General features: G+C 43.6%; 1 protein-coding gene across 4 annotated transcripts in view; it reads left to right on the top strand.

The window, feature by feature from the left end:
- Positions 1-25,801, top strand: part of rerea (arginine-glutamic acid dipeptide (RE) repeats a) — a 148,913-nt gene that overhangs the window by 51,160 nt on the left and 71,952 nt on the right. For all 4 annotated transcript variants that reach the window (XM_074680826.1, XM_074680827.1, XM_074680824.1 and 1 more), the window contains one exon: positions 17,539-18,043. In XM_074680826.1, coding sequence (XP_074536927.1) covers positions 17,683-18,043 — 361 coding nt within the window. In that variant the 5' untranslated portion in view covers positions 17,539-17,682. The remainder of the gene's footprint in view (positions 1-17,538; positions 18,044-25,801) is intronic.

The raw sequence follows: 25,801 nt of genomic DNA, 5'->3' as shown, positions 1-25,801 counted from the left end.
TTTCATTTTGAAGTGGAGTGAACCAGCCAGGCACTTCCTGAACTATTGTCCTGTGTGATAGTGGTTTATCAGTGACGCATTTAGAAAGCATTAGCTTCAGATTGACTGAGTACACATGAAGCTAGTAGCCGTGTTAAGGAGGCAGAACCCTCTTGTGGGTGAAAGAGAATGATGAAGAACTGTTCACAGAAACATTTCCATCTAATTTGTTTTGTGCACAGAAGAAGGGACGATATCTTTAATTAACATGAACCTCAGGAGCTGTAGATGAGTGAGAAATTGGGATAATTGAAAATGGGCCCTGTCGTCTTTTCCCCCTCTATGCTTGTACATCTTTAAAGCAGCTGAGCCCATCCGAGGGCACTTTCACACATGTTAAGTGGGGGGACATCTGGCCTTGTTAATTCAGTGCATGGTCATAAAGTGGAATTGCAATCCCTACAGGCCCAGCCCGCTCCGAACACCGTCAGATGGAGCCTGTGTGTCCTCACTGCCTCATCCTCATCCCTGTTGACTGTCCCTTTGACACCAGCTCTGACACTTGGACAGGAACATCCTCACAGACCTAAGATGCTTTTATGCAGAGGCTAAAGTCTTCATGTGCAAGAAAATAAAACAGTTGTTATTCCTCTGTTTCATTTAAAAAGTCCTGACTATCATTTACTGAATACAACAAAGGAACAAGATGCTGTTTGGACATCAACTGCCTCTCTCCTCGCCTTAAATCAGATAAAACCAGCCTGAGTCCATTATGTGTTTGAGTGTTAGAATGAATGAGCCATCAGAGTCTGGAGCTCACTATCCACTGTACGTCCCCAGAAATCCTTGCAAATAATCAAATGACAAGCAGCGGGGGGAAGCAATCGTGCTGTGCCTTCATTTCCGATTTTAGCGAGTAAACATTTAATGTGTTTAAATGTATCACAGCGTTATTTATGCATAGAATCTGCTGTTAAGTCTGAATTATACATCAGATGATGAATAATGCATCAGCGCCATTCCTTAATGATTACATGCCAGGCGGCGAATGGTAATATTTGCTGATAAATTTTACCCATTGATCTTACTGGTGTTTAACCAAGCGTGTAGAGATGATGTTTGCTCCGTTTCATCTTTAGGGCAGATTCTTATTTTGTCAAAGCAGCCTTGATGTCTGTGTTTCAGAAGGACGTTCTTTAAAAGTGACAAGTAGGCTCTGAAGAATCAGAGCAAAAGCTTACAATGTGAACTCTCTCAGCTCTGTCATACTCTTTAACACCTCAGTGTGAATGCAAACTCTTCACCTTTAGAATGACTTTAGGGATGCACGATATTGGATTTTTGCCGATATCCGATATGCCGATATATCAAAACCCCTTTTGGCCGATACCGATAATCACAAGTTTGTTTGTTTTTTCACTCTAAAGAAAGCTAAGTCTATCCTGGAGCTTATTTTTCAGATGGAAAATAATAATAATAATCCTAACTGAATAGCACTTTATTGGCTGTGCCTATCAGCAGAAATTTTCATATCAGCCGATACCAATATCGTGCATCCCTAGATGACTTATTTAGCCTCAGAGCTCAACAGATCAATGTTCGACCACAGTTTTGTCATTCAACTGTTGTATGTTTGCTTGAAGTGCAGAGTCTAGACGATGTCTGCTGAATTAGTAAAACAGCCCATTCTTACTAAAGGTTGTCTTTGATACTGCGTCTTTATTGGCGCTGCTTTTAACAACCACACCGAGCTGGATTATTGGCACATTACCCGTATAATGCTGCAAGCATACTATGCCTGTGCCTTGAAGCACAGCCCGTTACTGTGTAGATGTATTACTTGTCCACACAATGAGAAAATATTGACTTGTTGTCACTCACTCATTTGATTAGTTGTGTGGGCGATTCTGCTTTTCATTTGTCACCCTGGCAACGCAAATGGGAAAACATGGCAGCAGCCTCTTTCTCTCCGGTAATGAAGCAGCGGAGCATTGCAGACTTCTATCACATCTGGAAAACCTCTCTCTGAGCAGGAATGAATGTCTTTATCACTCATGGTGTATCATTGGCACTTGTCAGCTCGGCTAGTATTCGTAAAAAGCCAACATTTGACAGCTTTCTTTTTTTTTCCCTGTGCAGAATGTGCAGCTGCGTGGGAGTTATGTTCTCCAACAATCCCACTTTGATTTTACGGCTTAGTCGAGAGAGATTTAGCCCTATATTTACAGTGTTGGCGAGTTACTGCTTTTTCTTTTTTGTCTGTAATAGGAGCAGCTTAAAGCAGTCTGCTGCTGCCGCCGCTGTGTGTGTAAGCCAGGTCATTACCAAAGCACCTTACATTTAACCCAGCCGGCTTCATCAGCGGCCTTGTTCTTCCAAAAATAATGAGGTAGACGGTGAGGGCTGCCCCAGGCTGCATGTAGGGAGATGATCTCTCTGAACCGGCAAATCATTCCTGTTTTTTATGCTAAAAAGGCAGGCTAATGACCATTCTTGATGTGTGTCAGTGCTTTAAGTTAACTAGCTTTAATTCACAGAAAGATCTAATGGGCTTGACTGTCAAGCTGAATTGAGGAAATGTTAGAGGCTCGTGCTTCTGGTGGGGGTTGGTTGTAGTTGTTTTTACTGGCGGTGTTCTCTGGAAGGGATGACTGCACCATTTAGATATGTAAACTCAAAGAAACTGAGCGGCACCGTTCTGTTACCCCCCTGTCTGTTTCTCCTTGATCAACCTGGCTTCTTAAAATCTAATTTCTGGGCTGTGCACAAACACTCTTTGGATTTCGCTTGGCAGTAACGGCTGCTTTGCAAACCTGTGTCTGCTCAACTAAGCATTTCAAACATGTAAATCATACGTGGAAAATGGAGATCTTGAGGAAATCATTAACTGTGACGGAGCACAAAACAAAGAGAGGGAGAGTTAAGGCAACAGATGCTCAAAGGGTTTGATTCTGCTTACTGGAGCATGACACTCATTTAGTGCAGCGGAGAATCTCGATGGTAGACAACACTGCTGTGCCTTGGCAATGCCCAGACAGTCATCTGTTCTCCAGAGGCTTTCACTACATTCACTTAATGTTTTTCAACCTTCGTCCAAACCTCACATTTCTTTGTTTGCTCCAGCCTGGTGTCACTTTTTCGCTCACTCAAAGTGCTTGTTTGCCTGCGAGAGACAGCTTGTTATGTTTATCAGGCTGTAACAGAGTCGACTTCCACCTCTTATGTTACATAAATAACAAAGCTGCTCAGCCCTGCGCCAGCAAAAGAGGCACGTTGCCATGATAAAGTGAGCTGACTCCATTGCTCTAATAAAGATCAACTTTAGACCCACCAGGAAGCCGTCCAGTTTGCAAACACGCGCTTTTTAGGGTTAGCGTTTAGTCAGCATCGGGGCAAGACCGGACATCTGTCTCCTAGTGATCCATAACGCCCACAATCCCTCCCACAGACTGTCAGCTTTGGCACTCAGGCAGTACACCGGTTGCTGTAGTGCAACCCAGCCACCCACAACAGTGGCTTATCTTGCTAGCATAACAAACAAGCAAGGCTAACAAAGAGGATAGAAAGCAATAGGACAACACAACAACAGAGGGCCTTAGGAGAGCCGTGCCTTCATAACTCCACTTCAAAATGGAGGCTCTTTTGTTCCGAGATTGTTGGAGAGCACATCATAGCAAGGTAGCAGCGCAGCTTTTCATCCTCAAACACGCTCACTCCCACTCGTTCAGTCTGCCTGTCGGTGAAGGAGATCCTCTGCCTGATAGGGCTTCAGAGAAAGGTATTCCTGTGGGACCGCTGTTGAGGGATTTCTGCAGTTCTGCCACGCGCTGATTAAAGGAACACTTGTAGATAATCCTTTTAAAAATAGGCCTTTGTTGTGGCAGTGGTGGATGGAGCTGGGCTGCGAGGGGCCAGGAAAAAAACTCTCAGATTTAGATTTTTAAACGGTTATCACCTTGGTATGATCAGCAACTCTGCTAAGATAAATATTTAATGACAGGGCGTCTGAAATAGAGCTGTTACCGACTGCTGGTGAGAAATAGAGCTTCTATTTAGAGCCTGTACAGTTCCATAAAGCCATGGCATTGGTAGACAGCCCAAGGTTATTAGTGTGGTATGAGAGGAGTGTGTGTGTTTGTGGTGTGTGTCTGTGGGCTGCTGAAGAGTTCTCACTCCTTTTCCCCGCTGCACTGATATGAAGGAGAGAAATGCACTCAGTCTTGTTATTGAGCATTCACTCATGAATCCTTGATGGATTACGGGTGTGTGTGTGTGTGTGAGAGAGACACACACACACACACACACACACAGAGGGAGGGTGCGCTGTTGTGGCAGCACTACGCTTAATGCACGACAGCGATACCATTCAGGCGCACTTCACTGGAACTATTTCCACAAGTGAAACAGCTGTGTGTGTTTTGCCCTTTTACTACCTTAGTTTTGCTCTGTTTCATTCCATGTGCTCCCTGCCCTCTGGGGTACTTGTTTGATGTCATTCATGTCATGCAAAATTGATCACGAAAGGCTTGCATCGATGCTTTGCTGCGATGAAGTTATCAAAGTGTAAAGGCAGATTTCCCCGACATTGATTCTCTTAACCTTACATTTTCACACCCAAGTGAATGGAACCTTTAAACAGCGTAACCTCTCGATTATTTTTTCAGTGAGGATAATGAAATGAAGCATGAATCAGGACTTGAGCATACAGCTCATATAAACCCCTGATCCAGGCTCTGTTTGATTCATCCTGTTTACTCATTACATGTTAGATAAGGCTAAAGCAGTTACTCCCAGCTCACAAGCTCCATGCTTTTGGTCACACTGTGGCTCCCATTCATCCCACCAAAGCCCCCATGGCTTCCAGTCAGTCCAGTGAGCAGCGTGCGCTAACATCTTCCCTCTTTGTGTAGGAAATAGGTGGATAAACACAGCAGAGTCCTTGAAGCACTCCCCATCTCTGCTATTGGATTACCAGCTGCCTTTCCCTGGTCTCATCTGCACAGATGAGTGCCAAGATCAATGGAGCTCTTAGTGTAAAGCTAATTTGATCAGGACTGGCTTTTGCTACTGCTGATCAGAGATTTTTTTTTTACTCTAACCTGAAACAAATACATAATCAAGTCAAGCCCGTGTCCGATTGCCACATATTTTCAGCCCAGCTCCAACTCCCATAGACATCAATTAGGAGGCATTTCATATTCATTATTGAATTGTTGGGCTGGCCTGCTGAGAAGAGGTGTGGAGATGGAGGCGGGTGAACTGCTGCGTAAAGTGATCCAGCCTGTTTTTGCTGAGTGAAGCAGGATTGCTGTGTTTTCCCCAGCAGAGCGACTGGCATCATAAATAAGCAAGAGCATTTTTTTCCCCTCCTTTCTTTATTTTTTTATTTTTATTTTTCAGAGGAATGGGGTGTATCCTGCTTTGACGGCAGAGGGAGAAAAAGGGTTGAAGGGCATATTGACCCTCTTGTTCTGGAAAGCGAAAAGCAGACTCCTCAGTGCCCCTTGTTCCTCATTAATTATTGTTTGATGCTAATAAAGGAGGGGAGGATGGGGGCATGTTATGAAACATAATTATTCATTGCAGCATTTCCCCCCTTCGTCAAGCCTTGTTTCCCCCCCTCACGCCCCACCCCATGAGCCCTGTGAGGAAGCTGCCAGTGCTGTCAGTCCAATACAGTGGGCAAAGATGTCCCCTCAGCCTTTTAGGGAGGGGACAGGAGAAGAGTAGGGAGCAGGGTGAAGGGCGCCATTTGCCGAAGTGATATATGAGGAGAGACAGCAATATATGTAAGGAGCTGCTGAAAGAAAGATAGAAGGTCAAGGCACATTAAACTCCAGCCATTTATTGGCCGAGCACACAGTCTGACCTGCACTGCAAATACAGTTGCTCAGCAGCCACAGCTGCTTTATATATATATATATATATATATATATATATATATATATATATATATATATATATATATAGTAGGGCTGGGCAACGATTAAAACTTTTAATTGTAATTAATCGCATGATTTCCCTGATTTATCATAATTAATTGCATTGTAAATTCAAAATCTAATAATGAATTCAAAAGCAGTGTATAGTGTACTCTTATTGGAATGTTCTACCATATAAACCAAAGTGCCATAACCTCTGTCATGCAAACACTAAATCAGTACTTGTTATACAGTAATAGTTAGATCACATATTTAGTGCAAATCAAATTTACGAAATGTAAATACAAAATTAAAGCTTATTGCCACTGTCAGGGCATTAAAGTGATACTCCGGGATGGAACAAGTTGGGTCCTATCACAAGGTTTAGGGCAGAAATTACCCCTACAGCAGTGATTTTGTGCAGCAGAAGCCCAGAGCGCTCGCACCAAACGCCCCCTCCCTGCTCCTCTGCCGGTTTCCTCTGCACTCAGACGGGGCCAATTTTTACTTGACCAAAAACACAAATGAACTGACTCCCACTGAAAAACTCTGATATTGGTATGCATTCACGCTTTATTTAGAGAATTTTCAGCGTGTTACTTTTACACAAAAACACTGCTAAATAAAGCTCTAGTTCTCATCGTGTCTCTTCGTCCTGGCAGACTACCTGCGTTTGTTTATATCTGGCACGCCGTGCGCGCGGACTGATACACTAAGCGGCGAGCGCCTTTAAGTTCCGTGGAGTTGCCCCTCTTCTCCATGCTTGTTTTGGTTACTCATCGTGTTTTTCCGCCAATTTCACTTCTGGTTCCGCCGGGGTCAGCAACAGACATTTACAAAATAAAAGCATGTGAGCAACATGCACTAATGTGCGATAAAATATTCAACGGCGTTAATAGATTGACGGGTTAACGCGAAAATAACGCGTTAACTTGCATATATATATATATATATATATATATATATATATATATATATATATATATATATATATATATATATATATATATAATGAAAGTGTAATATATATAATGTAAGTATATGTGAATGGTCTACACATTTTAAATTGATACGCATGTATTCACATGGCTGAATGCTGCACTGTAGTGAATAAGCTCTCAGTGGCTTTTAATAAGCTCACAGATGCAGTGGGAAGCTATTTTAACAGGACTGTAGCTCCATACTGTCCTCATGGATTTCCAGGAGGTGCTTGCCACGGCTGAAGCTCTAGAGACTGATTTTGTATGCATGAGCACGGCATATGGTGTACTTAAACACAATGCAAGCATGGGATTATTTAACACTGTCTCATAACAGTGTGGTAATTAAGCCCTTTTCATGTAATTGCACCACTATTTATGTTTTGTGTAATGCCAGGCTTTAGCAGGTTGGCATTTGGATGATATGTCTAAAATACCTACAATCTGTGTCTTACTGCACATTTTAAAATGTTCCTCTCACACTGCTCCCTGTTCATCAGCCATTCATGATTGATTTTTAAACCTTACTAAAAACTGTCTTCCTGCGTCTTTACCCTGATCCGACACCATACACCACTCTCCAAATGCTAGCATATCTCACACCTGGAATAGGACACGCAACTCCACATCACATTTAATATTACTGACATGATTCTGACTGTAGTATTCAAAGGCCAGGAAAACAAGTGACAGAAAAAGTGACAGACAGGTTTTGCACCAAGGACACAGTCTCAGCAGATGTTTTGTGTTAAATGAAATTTGTGAAATGTTTTAAAGCACTTCGAGGAGTTTTCAGCTGAATCTAAAATAGTGTCACATCTTTTATTGATGCCTTCCATAACCTTCACAGTAATACAAGATCAGCAGTGATAAGACGCTGAATTAAGGAGAATTTAATAAATGAGAATTAATTAAGCAAACATAAGAATTCTTTATCTTCTTACAAAATGTTTTGTACTCATGATCAGTACTGAGGGAGGATTTACAAAAATACATTTTATATTGCAGTTTTGTTTGATAGGGAGAAACTCTACAACCAGGGCTTTGAAAGGTAACAGAGTAAAATGGCTCTATGTATGGCAGCATGGAAGCTCTTTGAGGACACACTACTCAAACCATATGTGTTTCTGTAATATTCGACACTGATTGGCAGGGCCCCTGTAAATCTTTAAAGACCTCCCATTGAGTTAGATGAATGAAACTTAAGGCCTTGATGACAAAATAAGCTTTGATTTAACTTGAAGGAAACCTTTAGCTCAGGCAAAGTTACACCTGAAGGTTTTTTTTTTCCTGATTCAATGCCGGGTCAATATTTTTTTAGCTATCTTTTTTAAATCATAATATTTACCTCTGGTGTCTGTCAGTCAAGGACATCCCACTTTCAGTGTATTGTAAGCTTTTATTTTGAAGAGGATGCTTTGCCTATGTCTTGTCTGGACTTGTTGTGTCTGAGTGCAACTTTATTTACTAAAACAACCCACAGCATGTCCACATTTTTTATAAAGTCAGGTTAGTCTCTGGAGATGATTTACCTTAAACCACCTGAATTCTTTCACATCTTGTCACATTTTATTTTTCTACATCTTTAGAGTTTGCTTTACCCACAAGTGTCACTACAGGGTGATAGTGGGAAAATCTGTTTTGTCCTACAATGTACTCCACTTGAGGCATCATTTTTAGTCTCAAACAAGTAGGGCTGGATACCAAACTTTGGTTCTTTTATGATACCAACCAAAACACTTTGGTAGTACTGTGTGTCAAAACATGCCTCGTCTTTCGGTGCAAAGTTTGGGTGCCCAAAGGGTTAATCACATGGTCAAGATCTGATAATGGTGATTGGCTCTCTGGATGAACCAAGACAAATGCTGTAGCCTAAAAAAACATCTGCATGCAAATCAATCACGCTTACATTTGTCTCTTTTGGTCAGTTTGGGCAGTCCCAACCCCAGAGCAAGGAGGAGGATTATTTTGGCATAGAAAAAAAATAAGAAAAAATTTCATTGTCAGTTATAAAAACATTTAAGGTGCACTCAGTTAATACTGACCTGTCACTTGTTTGCAACTGTTCTTTTTTCACAGGCAATTATTTGTTGTTTATTTTCTGTAAGGAAAATGCTCAGAGTGGAAAAATATGAGTGAAAAATAAGATTCAAAATTTGTACTGTAACATGTAATGTAACTTTCTTTTTATTAAAATTGACATTATATAATTGGTACTAAAAAATGTATTGTTCAGGAACCAGTATTGAAGCGAAGGTGTCGGTACTGGTGTCAATAAATTCTCAACAATACCCAGCCCTACCAGCAAGTAAAATCATAAGTTAAGCCAGAATCAACAGAACATGAAACTCCTCACAGTGCCTTTTAAAACTTTAAATTCTCTCTTTTAAAGAACATTTTTTCCATCTTACTCTTGATTATAAAACTTACTGTTCAGTATCACAGCTAGCACTAAACCCTAATAAACAGATACCATACTCCATGATCTAGCTGTTTGAGACTCCTGCTTGTACTTTGAAATCAGAGAGATAAAACCATATTATTGCTGCATCTGTACTTGAAAAGACAAAGTATTTGGCTCAGGCAAGGCTAAGTAGTATTTTCATTGTCATTAATGGCCTGGCGACAAGAGGAGGAGCTGGTGAGACTGCCACGGTCAAAGCCCAACATTAACATTCCAAGAATATATGAGGCTTATTCCCAGCAACTCAGCCACACAGCCAGCTACATTCACCTTTGGTTTATAAAAAGACGACAGGCTTTGAGTCAGCCAGAGCTACAGTGTGTCGTGTCAGGCTGTATTTTAATGTGCCAATGTTGTTGCACAGTGAAGGATGTGATGTGTAATCCAATATATTGCAGTTGTTAGGTGTTTGGAGAGATGAAAAATATGCAGCTTGTGTTTGCTGCAGGCATAGCACACTATCAGTCAGGGATCAAGTCTCCATTTCACACATGAACAGGCAGAGTTAATCTGGATCACTACTGTACACTGTGTAATATCCACACTCTGCTCTCATATGTTCCTGAAAGCCCATTGTTCTAACCCCCTGCTTCTGCTTATGTTTTTGGAAAAATGGTTACCTTTAGCAGCTGGTGTGAGTATTTTAGATTCAGAGCTGACAGTTTGCTTGTGAACCTTACAGGTTTGACTCCTTTAAAGCTAATTGTGTGTATTTATATCCTTCTTTTGTGTGTGGGTGGCCGCTGTGTTTGTCAGGGTCTGCTGAAATGCCACTGCTCGAAGAGGCCAGGTCTCAGCCCCTGCATGTTTTATTAGCTGTCCTCAGAGGATTTGGAAGCTTGCGTCCTGCTTGTTGTAACAGTACTATCATCAGTCTTGGACGTTAATCCTAAGCTTTTTTGTGGTGGATGAAGCTCATACTGAATCCAACAACATCTCCCACACAGCTTTGTCCAAAGGTAGAGTCCAAGAGCACGTCAAGCCCTCACGGAGCAGTAACTCATATGGGTGCTTTCCCTCTGCTGGGGATCACCATTAGAGGTCGACCGATATGGGTTTTTTGGGGGCCGATGCCGATGCCAATGCTTTCCAAATTTGGGCAGCCGATGCCGAAATGCATAGCCGATTTTTCCAATTTGATATTCAGGCCGATTGTTAAATAAATATATATTTATCACATTATTGTGAAACGCAGCAATTTCTGAGCAACTAAAAGAAATCTATTACAACAAGTCGTGTCCAGTCCTCTGAACATTTATTCAGCTTTCAAAACAATGAAATCTTTTGTCTGAGTAAACACACGATGTAACAAGCAGTAGTAAACATTCACACTCTTCTTAAAATGTCAAAAAAGAAATTTAAACTTATTAATATAATTTGAACAAAAGTATGTAATGTATCCAAGTGGTTCCACAAGTTTGAGGTGATCATCTTTTTTGTGCCTGATCAAAAATTGCGTCATTTTATATAACGGATCAAAAATTGGCTTTTTAAAAGAAAATACGGCCGATGGCCGATAGAGACAAATGTCCAAATATCGGCCCGATATATCGGCCGGCCGATATATCGGTCTACCTCTAATCACCATCCTCAATACCAGGGCTACAGCTATCGAATATTTTAGTATCCGAGTATCCTACTGAAAATCCCATAGATTAATCGAGTAATCGGATAAAATACATTTTTGTTTAGTTAAAGAGCAGTTGTTTAGTTTAGTCTCCAAACTCCAGAAAAGAAGCTAGATTTGTTGCTAGTTGCTTTTTTGTATAAGAGTTAGCTTGAATGGTCTGAAACTCTCTTAATATGGCCTCAGCTCTATTTGAAATACCACTCTTTGATCTTTTTTAAAATTAAAAGATTCCTTGAGGTGGAGAAAATTACTCAAGTACTTTTTGTAATCCAGTACCTCGAATCATTCGAGGAATCGTCTCAGCTCTACTCAATACATCTGTTTTTTTTCTTGGGGCGGAGAGGGGGGTGTTAGCATAGATGCTAACAAAAAAGGGGATGTTAAGCAGGAAGCAGATCCTTTGTTTTCTTCTTTTTAGCACTCACTGTTGATGGCTGGTTTGAGGGGAAACCTTTGCATGAAATTATTGCCCTGCCTAATTAGAGGTAATACCATCCTGTGCTATGTGGAGGTGGAGGTGTTTTTTTTGGCTTGGATCATTATAAGACATTGAATAGAGGGATTACCCCCCTCCCCTTCCCTTCTCTACCATCTGTTCCAGGATCCAGCCTGGTTTGCCACCACATAGCTAAATAATTTAGGCGGAAAAATGTTCTTGTGTACTGACCTAATGGCTTTGTATTTTGGTAGCTGTTCCTGAAGTCATCCTCCAGTGCTCCTGCTGGCCCGACCTGTCAGTCTGAAACCTCCGAGCTGTCTTATCTGTCACTCTAATCTATTTATGTTAGTTTTTCCTCTTGTGTTGGCACGTCGCACTGTGTGACACAGTGATTAGAGTAGCTGGAGGATGTAGGGCAGCTGTATGAATACATTTCCTCCTCTCCCACACTCATTTAGACTACCAGTCAGAGTTAAACTGACGGATGGGATCGTTAAGCTGATAGGCAGATCTGCGAGGAAGAGGAGGAGGAGGAGGAGTGGGGATATTTGATTGCAGAATATCAGCTGAAGTGAGTGCTCGAATATTAAAATCTCAAGAGCCCTTTCAGTCTAACAGGAGACAAAATCACTGTTTTTGCTGGCAGTAAATCTTTCCCCATATACATCTGATTGAGAGAATGTCATGTAACGTATTTCCTCCCTCTGCGACACCACTGTTCAGTTTTATAGAGATAGATGTTTGAAGATAGACACCATACAGTTATTTTTCAGCACACCTCGGTTTTGAATGTGTCCCCGGTGTATTTCTATACACCATCTGACCCCAGCTTTGCCTTTGAGTGCTTTCCCATTACAAAAGCATAATTCACCAAAAAATTGAATTGGCGTTGCCTCTCCAGAGGTGGAACACAGTAGAAAAGCTTTCAGATCAAGTACTTTAACCACACTAGAAACTAACACAGCGTATAGATTGAGAGGAAAACTCAATTAAGAGCTGCATTCATGAAAACACATTGCAGCTCCATTTTTCACATCCCCCTGCTCCTCTTATCAATGAAACACTAACAGAGGTCCCTCACTGGGTTCGCTCAGGATTACATTCCTCAAGAGCGCCTCATTTAGAGGAAAAGGCGAAAGGTGACTATGGACAACCCTGACATTTCCCTCAGGAGCCATGTCTAAACATGACGCCTGGTGAAGCAGTCAGAGCTGCCGACATGGCCTTCAGCTTTTGTTCCAGTCGCACAAACGTGGCAAACTGACAGGCTCTGTGTCTCGGAGTAGCTGGTGTGAGGCCACTGAAGGAAGTCCAGCCCACAGACCCCTGTTGTGGAGTGGCCCCCTCAGAGCACGCAAACAGGAACCAGAGTGGGATTTAGCTCTCTTTCAGAGATGGAGCAGAGGCTTAGACCCCATGGAGCACGGAGTCTGATCCTCCTGTCTGTACTTGAAAGTACCGCAGAACTGTTGGACAGAACATGTGTCGACTAAATGACAGATTAAAAAACAAGAGGAGAAACTCATGTTGGCTTCAGGAGAATTTATGAATTGCACTAATCTTTCCAGGCAGTGATGGTTTATTGTTGCACACAGTATCATAATGCTTAAGTATGTGTTCCTGCACAGCAGCACTTTTCCTTTTATCATGGGAGTCTCTAGGCAGGTTTAAATGTTGATGTTGGAAAGCCCCAAGCTATCTTTTCTCGAGCAACGGCTTTTACCTACTAAACTAACCCCGGATGCGTGCTAAAAATAGAGCCTTTGTGAGCACAGCTTAAGCAAAGGGGGGAAAAAAGACGCGGTTACTCATCAGTGAATTGAAAAACAAGTGGAGCAGACAAGTGTCTTTGCCCCTCGATGCGAACTAAAACAGAGAGGGCCTGCGAGAATAAAAGCGAGCCATGATTGCAGCAGGTACGACAAAGCAGGCGGGGTGCACAGACCACAGAGAATCCCTTATGAAGTGGCCTACCCCTCGCCTCCAGCTGAGCCCTTCATTGTGCTGTTGTTTCCAGGGGGCTTGGATGGCAGCTTAGATTAGATGGCACTGAGTAATGGATTGGAGCTGACGAAAACCTGCTGAAGCCCGACATCACCACAGCAAGGATCCGTGCGCTGCTGAGGATCTGGCTGGTTTATTCGGATCAATTTGAGTTGCCCTCATTGTTAATAACCCTGTGTATATTCATGCTAACATTGTTCTGCTCTAATCTGTATTCATGCGAGTATTTCATTCAATCCCTCTGCAAAGCCAGCACTAAATCCTTGCCAATCACATTTTGCTACTTCATAATTCTCCGATTGAATATGCCATGAATGACTTTACAGGCACTCCTCCAAAACCGAGTGGATCACTGCTGCTTATACTGCTGAAAGATTTCATTTTGCATTTAAATGCACACATTTCTAGTTTGAGTATTATTTCTTCATAAAGCTGAGGGAATAAATTTGAAGATTTTGCAACTTTATATTCAAAGATAATCAATTACTTAAATATGGTGGCATAGAAAAAGACGCCCTACAGGGCTGCGAGCATGATAATTTGGATGTTTACCCGTGGACAGGTTTTGATTAAAACTACAGAGATGAGCACGGATTTGGGTAAATGTGGGAGTGATTGAAATGAATAAAACATCAGTTTGAAAAAGGCTAAAGAGAGAGAGGGAGAAAAAGCTGTTTAGTAACAGAACCTGCTGTGTGGCCATTGTGGGGGATGATGTGTTAATCGAGGCACAAACTGTGTGGTTTTTCAGGCCAAAGGTCTCATTTAAACAGGCTTGGAAAAGAGAAATGTATTTGAGCGGGGCCCCGCTGGCTGCTAGCCCTTGACTCTGTCGCAGTAATGTAAATGGTGGATTAGGTGACGTTGGCTGGGACCCCTTAAACCCGCTCTCCAGCCACTGCCCCTCTGCCCCTCCCTCTCTTTTCCATTAAGACAGCTGGTATCTTTCAAAGGGTCCTGGCCTGGTGATTGATGTGTAATAGCTGCAAGCCTCACCTGCCCCCTCACGGCGTTATTCATCGGCCAGGCAGCCAGCGCTGCTTTCTGCTAAGCACTTTGTTTCCCCGGGAGTGGGTGGAGAGACTTCTCCCTGGCTTTCTCTTTCTCATTCTCTTCCCTGTCAGCCATCAGTACATTATGACTCTTCATCGCCTCAGTGTTAACACCTCACTTTCCTCTGTTGCTCTTTTGTCTGCATCAAGCAGACACAGCACAATTAGCACAACTAATTCAGCGTAAACACTTGAACATGCCAGCTGATGCTGAAATATTTGCACAAAGAAACTAGTAAAAGTAGGGATGCATGATATTATCGGCACAATATCGGTATCGGCTGATAAAAGCTTAAAAACAAGTTTATCGGTATCTGCAGATGTGAAAATTTCTGCCGATAGGCACAGCCGATAAGGTGCTATTCAGTTAGGATTATTATTATTTTCCATCTGAAAAATAAGCCCCTTAAATAAAATGTAGCACTTCATTTATTTGCACTGCAGAGCTCTGTGTCTGTCACCAGGTTGTTACAGTAGCTCTAAAATAATCAAATGCAACTTGGTTATGTTTAAAAATGCATTGTACATTTAAAGTTCATGTGATCTAAAGAAATTATTTTTCTGTATTTCAATACTGAATGTCTTGAGTTTGAAAAAATAATACATTTCTAATTTATGGTAAAATCAAATGTTTTTTGTCTTGTTTTATGTGTGTTTCTTAAACAAATAAGACCGTCACATTAAGAGTAACATATAAATTCCAGTACAGGATAGACTTAGCTTTCTTTACAGTGAAAAAAACAAACTTGTGTTTATCGGTATCAGTATTGGTATCGGCCAAAAGGGGTTTCGATATATCAGCATATCGGATATCGGCAAAAATCCAACATCATGCATCCCTAAGTAAGAGTAAAATTAGAATTTCTTTCTTTTAGCTTGTTTCTTTCCAAACATGAGTGAGAGTGACGGGGTGATGGATTCAGACGGAGGAACAAGGCTTTTGTGGCTTTTGTGTAAAGTGAGTCCAGATGCTAGCTAATAGCACCTAGATTGTTACGATACTTATAGAAGCTTAAAGCCGCCTACAACATCAAAGTGGAATGGACCAGCCCTGCATTTGCAGCAGTTCAGGGTCCTCGCTGGTTTCAGTGGAAGAGGCTTATGTTACTGATTAGAGGAAGAAGAGGTGCTTAGCTCATACACAGATTCTAGCAGCTCCCAGGATTAGAGCTGTGCTATCAAATGGTACCTTCATCAACGTTTTCATGTTCCTTACACCTCTGAGACATGCTGCTGGATGTGGACACAGGAGGAGGGGAGTGAGTGTGTGTGACTTAACGCTCTAAAAGAGGTGTGTATCCAAGGTGGGGTGTGTGTGTGTGTGTGTGTGTCCTTTCACATACATGCACTCCTCTCTCGCCTCTCTCTGGAGTCCTTATGTTCTGCTTGTGTTCATGTGAGTGTGTGTGCCGGCAGCCCAGTGGTCTCCCTGGTAACTCATCATTAGGTGATTAATGGGGCTGTGACGAGGCTGCGGTTTAATCAGGCCCGGTGTTTGTGTTGAAGCCGACGACGAGAGCAGCTGCCCTGTCAGTTGGTGTCTGCTCATGAGATGACGGCACCCACTGCTGAGGAGCACGCTGTCAAAATGCTTCATTTATGTGTGTGTGTGTGTGTGTGTGTGTGTGCGCAAAAAAACACCACCTTTTCTTTTATTCTGTCTTTCCCCGAAAAGAAAACATCTTTCTTCAGACAAGCTTTGGGATTTTCCTCAGCTGGGTCCTCTTTACCTGGTTCTCCTCCCTCACCCATCTTGCTATCACGGTAGTGTAGGTGCTGATTGCCTGGTCTGATTCCTCTGGGCGCTGTATGAACTATTACTAGTTAGTAGGGATGCATGATATTGGATTTTTGCCGATATCCGATATGCCGATATATCGAAACTCCTTTTGGCCGATACCGATAATCACAAGTTTGTTTGTTTTTTTCACTGTAAAGAAAGCTAAGTCCATCCTGTACTGGAAATTATATGTTACTCTTATTGTGACAGTCTTATTTGTTTCTGTATCTGCCAATACCGATAAACATGTTTTTAAGCTTTTATCAGCCGATACCAATATTGTGCCGATAATTTCGTGCATCCCTACTAGTTAGCATGTTGTGGTTGGGTGGAGGGGGCAAACACATGGCTCTCTGTAGATTTCTGTACGCTGTTAGAGAGCTGTGCCGGTTTTTGTTGAGTGAACGTTGGTGGCTGAAAATGACTGTGGACCGGGCATGGCAAATGACTGGCTCAGCCGCTCTCCTTTTTTTCCCTACCCAGTGGATTGCTGTGCTCTGCCCCTCCAGAGCTGTCACTTCACATTAACACAGCAGTGACTGTCAGCCAAGCCAGAGAGAAGGAGAGAAGGAGAGAGGGCCAGGGTGTGGTGGGATGGGTTGCTGTCCAGTCAGCCAGAGTACACACACAGATACACGCTCATACATACACATAACCATACACAGATGAGTAAAATTGAGCCTGGTGTCATCACAGATGGTCCGAAGAGGAGCTAGCCAGTTAACTCCGTCATTGAGCCCCAAGCTGCCTCCCTCCCCTGGCAGTGCAGGAAACATGCAGCGTCTTGTGCTGAAAAGCCCCTCGACACTTTATCTCTGAGGAATTCTGTTGGCCTTGTGCCTCATCATCAATGCAGCAAACTACCTTTTATTGTGCTTACCACTACCCTGAAGCTTATTGTGTTACAAATACAGCCTGTGCAGCACGCGTCTTTATGCTTTTCTGGCTCTCCTTTTGTCCGTTCCTTTACCCTGTAATAAGTCTGTTTTACTGCCTTTTTGAAAGACTGGAAATATGTTTGAGCAGGAAGCTGGAAGGTTCTGTACTTTGACAAAGCTGCTTAGTTCTCTCCAGAGTATACATTGTGGGAGTGCCAACAATTACTGTGATGTTGAGAGGAGTCAGCTCAGCTGCCTGATCTCTAGAACTAATCTCATATTTCTCACCCACAAAAGGTCTTCTCCCGAGCAAATCGGCATTTTTACTCAGAGAACGTGTCTCCTGAACTGTAAGGATAAAAGTTATTGACAAAGATCAATGCTAATTGTTCTTCTCCTTCTCTTTCACAGCTTTTCTGAAACACTGGGGTTGTTGGTGTGGCCAAATTTTCCCTGGATTTGACTGGTAAATTCAGAAGACTGAAGCCCAGGCTCACAGTCTACCTTTCACGGAGGCCCAGCCGTGAGAGGACTGAGGAAGGCACGTGGCGGATCATGACGGCCGATAAAGAGAAGGAGAGGGAGAAAGAGCGAGACAGAGACAGAGACAGGGACAGGGACAAGAGGGAGGCCGGGAAGTCCAGGCGGCAGGACGGGGACAGGGGCGAGAGCGAGAGCTCCAGGCCCCGACGCAGCTGTACGCTGGAGGGTGGGGCCAAGAACTATGCAGAGAGCGAGCACAGCGAGGACGAGGACAACGACAATGGCAGCACGGGAGGCGGCAGCGGCACGGCTGAGGAGGCCGGCAAAAAGGGCAAGAAGAAGACGCCCAAGAAGAAGTCACGCTACGAGCGCACAGAGAATGGAGAAATCACGTCCTTTATCACAGAAGACGATGTTGTTTACAGACCTGGAGGTGAGTCCCAGTCATGGCTAATCTCATCATACACACTCCTCTTGTGGCTACGATTTGAGTTAAATAAAGCTCAAAATCTCACTTTCTTTTCATCACACTCACTTATTTCCTTGTTTTGCATTGAGAACGTCATGAAGCAGTCAGACAAATTGTTTCCTGATAAACTAGAAAAGTTTGATCAGGCACAGGTGGAAGCAGAATGCAGCAGAAATGAAATGAAGAGAAAAGGACATTATGAAGACAACACTGATTGATTTTTTGGCTGTAGAATAAGAAGTCACCTGTGTTGCAATAAGCTGCCGAGGGATTTCAGATTCTCCAAAGTAGCAACACTCTCACAGCAGAAGTAGTCCCTCAGGCCATAGGCCGATGCATCATGCAATCAATTTCAAGTCGACCCACTCTGCGCTTTGTCTTTGGAGTAGTCAATATAGCAAAGTGGTGCTTCACAAGATGATGTGATAGTGACGACAGCCACGATAATGATTTCATCCCAACACCATCTGACTCACTGAAAGTGTGCTATAAAGTCATGAGCCAAAGGTACTCTCGTTTCCCAGAGAGATGTTTGAGCTGCGATGTCTTTATTATGGAGGGTGAATGGTTGTAAAACAGAGCAAATCTTTTCGGCCGCTGTAAACATGGCCTCTGCTTCACCTACTGTTTTAAAGCAGCTGTGTTAGGGAGAGGAATGTCAGCAATCACTGCCTGAAGGAAGCCAGGCTGGCCAAGTGTGTGTGTGAGTTAGTACAGTCTGCTTTTCTCTGCTCCTGCTCGGTGGTATCAGCTTTGCAACTAAATCATTGCTGCCATGTCTTTTTGTTTATCTAGCAGCTAGCAAAAGGTCAAGTAGTGTAGAGGAAGGAGGAGGGGGGTCTGGTGACGGCCCACATTTCTTAGGTGCTTATTGAAAAGAGGTTGGAAATCACAGCCAGTGTGTTAGGTTATACTCTTCTCCAGCTACCTACCCACACACAAACACTTACCACTCCTCCTTTCTTTCAACTTCTTCTAAGAGGCGACTTCAAGTAGCTGCAGTGAAACAGCCTGACCTCCCCATCCTACACTCTCTGTCTCGCTGTGTAATCTTGTCAGTGAAATTATCTCTGCACTGGTATCAGTGGAGGTCCTCAAGAAAGCAGTCAATCTGAACTCAATCCTTGTTTTTCATTCTCTTTCTGTGTCCCTCATGCTCTGAAATGGACTCCATTCAAGCCTTTTTGCTCCATATTTTTTGTTTGATAGAAAGAGCACCGCTGCTTTGTCTCTTAGTTAATCACTTGGAGAGGAGGGGGATAAAGAGGAAGAAAGGGGGTTGGAAAAAGCGGGAGCAGTCAGTCACATCAATGAAACATTCAAAAGGCATATAAACAAAGTCGACGGTCTCTGCGGATTAACCCTTCCGCATATTTATATTTCCACATCTGAGCCAACATCACAGGCAGCCTCTCACTGATGGGGAATATTTATGTTTGGTGCCGTCTTCTTCAATCGGTGTGACAGGTTGACAGTGGCCCGAATGTCACAACCTGAGCCCTCCACACAAAGTGGGGGTTTTTAGATCAGGGATGAGCCAGGATTGGGCGGTGACTGCCCCAGAACCAGAGTGCTAGTTTGTAATTTACCTCCTATTGTCATCATGGAGGATCCTCCACCTTAGCAGCTGACCTCCTGCCATCCCCTCTGCTTATTGTTCAAGCTGTAAGCCGTGTGTGTGTGTGTGTGTGTGTGCGCTCAGCGCGTGTTTTCCACCTCCTGCTTGGTCATTGGTAGCAGCCTTCTTGCAATCAGATTTGATGTGTGCAGCTTAGGCAGGCACAAAGCCTGTGCTGGATTATGCTTTACTAAATGTTAAATCCCTTTATAGCTGTCTAGTGACACACAATATGTAAAACTGACCACCCCTGAAGAGGGATTTACTCTGCCTCAGACAGGAGGAGAGGAAGGAGATCAGTGTTGGAGAGCTGTGTGGAAAGCCATCAGGACACTGTTTTGAATGCTTATGGAAACACACCAATCACACGTCATATTAGACACAACTGGTAATGTGGTGTTGAAACATTCTGCAGCATCCCAATCAACACCCTCCAATCTCTGTGCTTAGCCTTTTTCATCCCTTGAAGATGGGCTCAGGCAGCTTAGCTTGTATCGATTGGATGGGAAAGAGTGGAAGGAGAGATGTAGCGGGCCAATAGGTAGGCCTGCAGCTAAATCGAGCTCTGCAGCTGCTTAAAAAGGATGGAGGTGTGTGTCTGCAGTGTCTGGGGCTCTGTGTCCCGGGCTGTTTGTATGGCCGGCTGCCTGGGTGAACAGTTGGATGGAGTGCAAGCAGACATGAGAGATCGATCTCTGCCCTATGGCTGAGCTCTCGCCACTTCCCCAGGCCTAGCTAGACACCTCCAAAGCCTGTTCACTACACCCCCTTTACCCAACCCCCACCTCAGATTATAGATCCTCTCTCTGGAGATTATACACACTGCTATGGCAGGGGAGGGGGTCAGAATCAATAGGAGACTCCCCAGAAGCACAGACACATGAAACATGTCAGTGCATGTACGTACACATTGGGATGAAAAGTAGTTTATGAGTAGTTTTTAAATGTGCTGCAACATATATTCATGTGCAAGACGTGTGTTTAAAATCAGACATGGCTCCTATCTGTGTCACATACACAGAAACATCACTGTCCATATCAGTCATACTTCTCTAATACACAGCAGCATTCTGTCTAAGGGTCCGTTTACACAACAACGGTTTAGGGCGAAATGTAAAAGTATCGTTGTGTTTAGCCGACCTAAAACACAACCTTTTAAAAACAGCCTACAGAGTGGAATTTTTCTGAAACGTATTTGCCAATACACCAGATGATTGTCTCAACTCCACTTAAGTGAAGATCTCCCAAAAGCTGCGTCTGGACTTAACAGTTATAGCGCCAACTACAGGCCTGGCATGCTTACTACAGCATTTTCAGTTTCTCAGCGTTTCCATGTAACACAGATTTTTTTTCACTGCATTTTCAGCATTTTCGGATGAAATGTTGTTGTGTAGACGGGGCTAGGGCTACGGCTATCGAATATTTTAGTATTCGAGTATTCTACTGAAAATCCCATCGATTAATCGAGAAATCGGATAAAATACATTTTTGTTTAGTTAAAGAGCAGTTATTTTTCAAATGAACATTGTTCTCTTTAAGAAATAGAATTTTCTGATACAGCATGTCAATAAGAGCACTTGCTTTGGCAGCTCCAAAATCTGTAAATACACTTTGACACATTTTTTGTCCCTTGTACATCTCATCAAATGTTGCGGACCCAAATGGCACCCGTTTCGTAGAATGACCCATTAGTCTCCAAACTCCAGAAAAGAAGCTAGATTTGTTGCTAGTTGCTATTTTGTATAAGAGGTAGCTTGAAGGGTCTGAAAACTCTCTTAATATGGCCTCAGCTCTATTTGAAATACCACTCTTTGATGTGTTTTCAAATTAAACGATTCCTCGAGGCGGAGAAAATCACTCGAGTATTTTTTTAATTGAGGAACCGTTTCAGCTCTAGACGGGGCCTAACTCTACCATCCCATGCCTCCTTCCTTCCTTCCTTTCTTCCTTCCTAACTGGGTGGCTGGCTAGTCTGCTCATAATGGAAGGAGCTAATGGGAACCACCTGCCCCCTCCAGCCCAGCCCCTTTTGTCCTCCAATCTTGCTGTATGTCACACAACATAGCTGCCATAGCCTCACTGAGACAGCTCTTCTGAGAGTGTGTTTGTGATGTGAGTGTGATGAATTATACAGAGAAGTTGCAGGCTAGTCTGAGACACACACCTAATGTGTATGAGTGTTGTGGGAGTTGTCAATGCGGACAGCTGGCGTTGCTTGCTGCAGTCACCACAAAACCCAAGGGAGTGTGTGTCACTGTATGTGTTATGTGCACTCACAGTAAGCGGTGCAGAAGTAGGTATGACACACACAAACACACAGAAAGCTTTTGGCAGTCTGTTTCATTCTTTATGTTAAGACGTGATGTACTTTCTCTTTTGTATTGTTTACGACACTGTGGATTTACTAGATGCTGGAAAGGCCACACAATTTGTTTGGAATTTGCAATTTTAGTCTTTACTGACTTAAAATCGAGAAACCTGGCTGGAGTCTGTCATTTGGACGAAAAAAAAAAGAATATCTGTCCATCTTTTATTTTAAACTCCTGTAAAAGCTGGATATTTAATTCAGTGCCACATGTAACTCCTGATAGAAATACATACATTTTTGGAGGAGCTGATATAATGTGAATCTGTAAGTAGTAGGATTCATTATTCCAGAGCCAAGACACCCCAGGCTAGAGCTCTGTTAGCATAGCATATCTCCCCCTGCCAGAAAAAGTCGCTGTCGATCAGGACGCCTCACTCAGTCAAGCTAACACAGTCAAGCCCTGGGAGTCATCTCATTTTGAAACATCGCATGTGAATCTGTAGCCTGTCGCTAACTGAACAGATCTATTTTTAAAAAGCCCTCCCTGCTCTCCCATCCCTCCCAACGCTAGAGACTCTGGGAAAAGAGCTTTTTTAGTGAAATCCAACCACCTGCCGACTGCTAAATGAGAAAGCGTGGGCTAGCCGAGAGGGAAAGGAGGGGAGGAAGAGGGAGGGAGGGAGAGGGTGTGTTGTCAAAGAGCCTCTGTTCTCCCCCAGGAGCTCAGTCAGCTGTAGGCTTGCCCTGTTGTAGAGAACTGATGGTATCGCTTGCCAGGTATTTCCCACTGCTTCTCTAGGAAGAAGAAGGGAGAGTTGCCGGGCTTGTGTTTGTGGAGAGAGGAAGGAAAGTTGGAAGAATCAAGTGTCCGTGTGCCGCTGAGGTTTGACTGCCTGTTAGCCGGCCCACAGGGATCGGCCCAGCAGGAAGTGGCACAAGGCGGCCGTGGCCATCAGCTGGTCTGTCCTGCAGAGGCACTGCAGACTGCTGTGCATCAGTAATAACAGCACTTCTCCAGTCTCCTCACACCCCTGCGGTTCCATTATTGCATTCCTTGTGCTATTTAATTTTAGGATCAGCGCACTCTCGGGGGGTAGCTTTTCCAAAGCCATGCACTGTGCATTTGTGTATGCTCTGCCAGTTGAAGCCTAGCACGACTTTTAACAATGCAGGTGTGTCTTGCCTCCAGGCTAGCACTCTGCACCTGCAAGTGTGGCTTAAAGAAACACTCCTCTAGACTTAATAGGCCTGTCTTGTATCTTAAATTAAGCTCATATTCTCTCTTTGTTTTGTTGAAATCATTCCAGCCACCCTCACCTCCTCCATTGTTTACAAAACACTGGCGAATACGCCTGTGTTTACTGTGTGACTTTTCCATCGTTGGCGGCATGTAAAAGAAAAACTGATGTGAGAATCCCCGCCCTCCCCTCCGCTTAAACGCTGCAAATTAAACAGCATCTCATTCACTTGATACAAAGAGAGGAGACATGGCTCTTCTGCTGAGGCTAGGTGTGTTTTAGATTAGACATGCTTGGCAGCTGTAAGAGAATGGATGGCTGAGCAATGAGCTACAGCTGAGAAAATTACTCTGTGTGTGTGTGTGTGTGTGTGTGTGTGTGTGTGTGTGTGTGTGTGTGTGTGTGTGTGTGTATGTGTGTGTCTGGAGGTTATAACAATGAATATGCTGTGTCTTGAACTGAGCAGTGACAAAGCTAAGGATCAGGTTTCAGTGAAGTGCTCGGGTGTGAGGACCGCTGCTCGATAGCGTCATGATTATCTCGCCTTGTGTCCGTGTATTGAACTTTCTCCCGCTCCGTCTCTGTCTGGGTGGCACGGTGGGCAGCAGGGGCGGAGGCAAGCACAAAAACCTGAACTTACAGCTGCTGAGAGGGTGAGAGCACTCTTCTACAAAGGCCCTGCTGTATCTGCCTCCTACAGTGAAAGGCTACATCCATCCAGCAAGCACACACTTCAACCCTTTAAAAAAAAAAAAAAAAAAAAAAACCCACACCCATCCCCCTACGTAGACCCCCACCACAGCTAAACCCCTTGTCCCTCCCCTTTCCACTTCTCCACTTGAGCGAGGAGACCCACTTCCAAATGCACAAAATGGCAGGAATGTTTAACAAGCCCAGCAGACCCTGGAGGGACCGTGTGACAAGCCCCTTCGAACCCCCCCACCCCAACCTTCCCTGATCTCAGTTAGTTCCTTCTTTGGCTCAAAGGGCAGAGTCTGCAGCTTTAACTCGGTCTTAACTTCACATTCATTGGGATTCGTGCTATAGTGGCTCTCAGAGAAATGCCCTTGAGGTAGTAGACTTTTAGTGCCCAGGATGAATTTGAAATGTGCTTTTGACGTTCGAAGAATAGACTCGCTTGCTCTCTGTGAATGATTAAACTAGATCCCTGTCTCTCTTTTTTTTCCACCCGCCCCCACCACTGCCTATCTTTCGCACTCTGGCTGTCTGCTCCTTGTGCCTGTTGATGTGCAGATGCGGAGATCTAGCCTCTGTAAATGAATGTGCAGACGAGGTGAAGGGACACTAAACCCTAATTCCCCCGATTTGACTCCTCCGAAACATGTCATCTCATTCAGATTAGTCTCTTTTGTTCTCAGCCCTCCCCCCACTCCCTGGCTCACTCATGGTCCCTCCTCCTCCTCCTTCTCCTCTACGCGCTCCCCTCTCACTCTCAACACACACATACTGTGTTGCTCACAGATCACACAATAGCTCTGATGGATATTTTCATTCATGTTATCTTGTAAATGACTTCCAGGGATGGTGTAGAGGAGGGAGAGGGGATGAGCGTGAAGAGGGCAGTAGTGAGAGAGATATAATGCGTCACTCTGAGCCAGCGAGGGAGATAAACCCCCCTCATGCTCCCCCTTTTTAGAACAGCTCATTCAGACCACAGTAGATAACAAGCCCACCCTGGGGTTACACACTCACACTCACACACACACAGCCTTAAAAAAACAAAACAAAGACAATGATGTCACATGCACACTCATACACACCAGCCCTTCTACAAATGGTATCTTGGGTGTCAGAGCCATTTAATATCTCTGCCACCTCTCTTTTCCTCTGCACGCCGTAAGATAAACCACAGCCGGATCGATAACTCTGTTGACACAAACAAATAAATAACAGATGATGGCACTGTCAGTCATTGGAAAAAAAGCCAGCCACTCATCTTTTGTTTGTGAAAATGTCTCTCTGGTCTTTTTGAAAGAAACAGCTCAGCATTTGTTCTGGTAAAATGAGTCCCAGCAGTGAACACTGGCGGTGCAGCTCCCACCTTGCTTTTTCTAATTAAAGCATACAGAGCTTGAAAATAGTGTCTGTCTAGATTGCTTCTGTATGTTTTAACATTTACACTTTGCTTGTTGAGCAAGTACAAAGTGTTTTTATTGGAAGGCATAAACTTAATTCTCCCTCATCGTGACACTGCAGGGTTTTTTTCATTTTACTTACAAGCTAAAAAGTGAAAATTAATGTCTCTTTTTTGCATTCAGATGTTTTTAGCTTTAAAATTTTAAACCCTTGGCTGTTTCTGGGAAGTACTGTGCCAGGCTGAGCTGTAACCATTAGCCCACCCCTCTTCTCCCCACCGCCGCCTCCTTTTTTTCTCTCCCCAGAAGTGGCTGTGTGTTTTTGTCCTCTGCAGCGTGAATGTTTTTGTTAAGGAGATGAGAGTTCACGACCTGGCCATACCAGCAGTCACATTCAATTTAACAGCACATTCAGACCAGGCCACCTCCTCACTCCCAATGTGAGAGGGCTGCACTAACACT

Source organism: Halichoeres trimaculatus, unplaced genomic scaffold (genome assembly GCF_033239565.1).
Source record: "Halichoeres trimaculatus isolate MK-OKI-2021-1 unplaced genomic scaffold, fHalTri1.1 fHalTri1_scaffold_11, whole genome shotgun sequence".
Taxonomy (NCBI): domain Eukaryota; kingdom Metazoa; phylum Chordata; class Actinopteri; order Labriformes; family Labridae; genus Halichoeres; species Halichoeres trimaculatus.
This window is presented reverse-complemented; position numbering and strand designations above follow the sequence as displayed.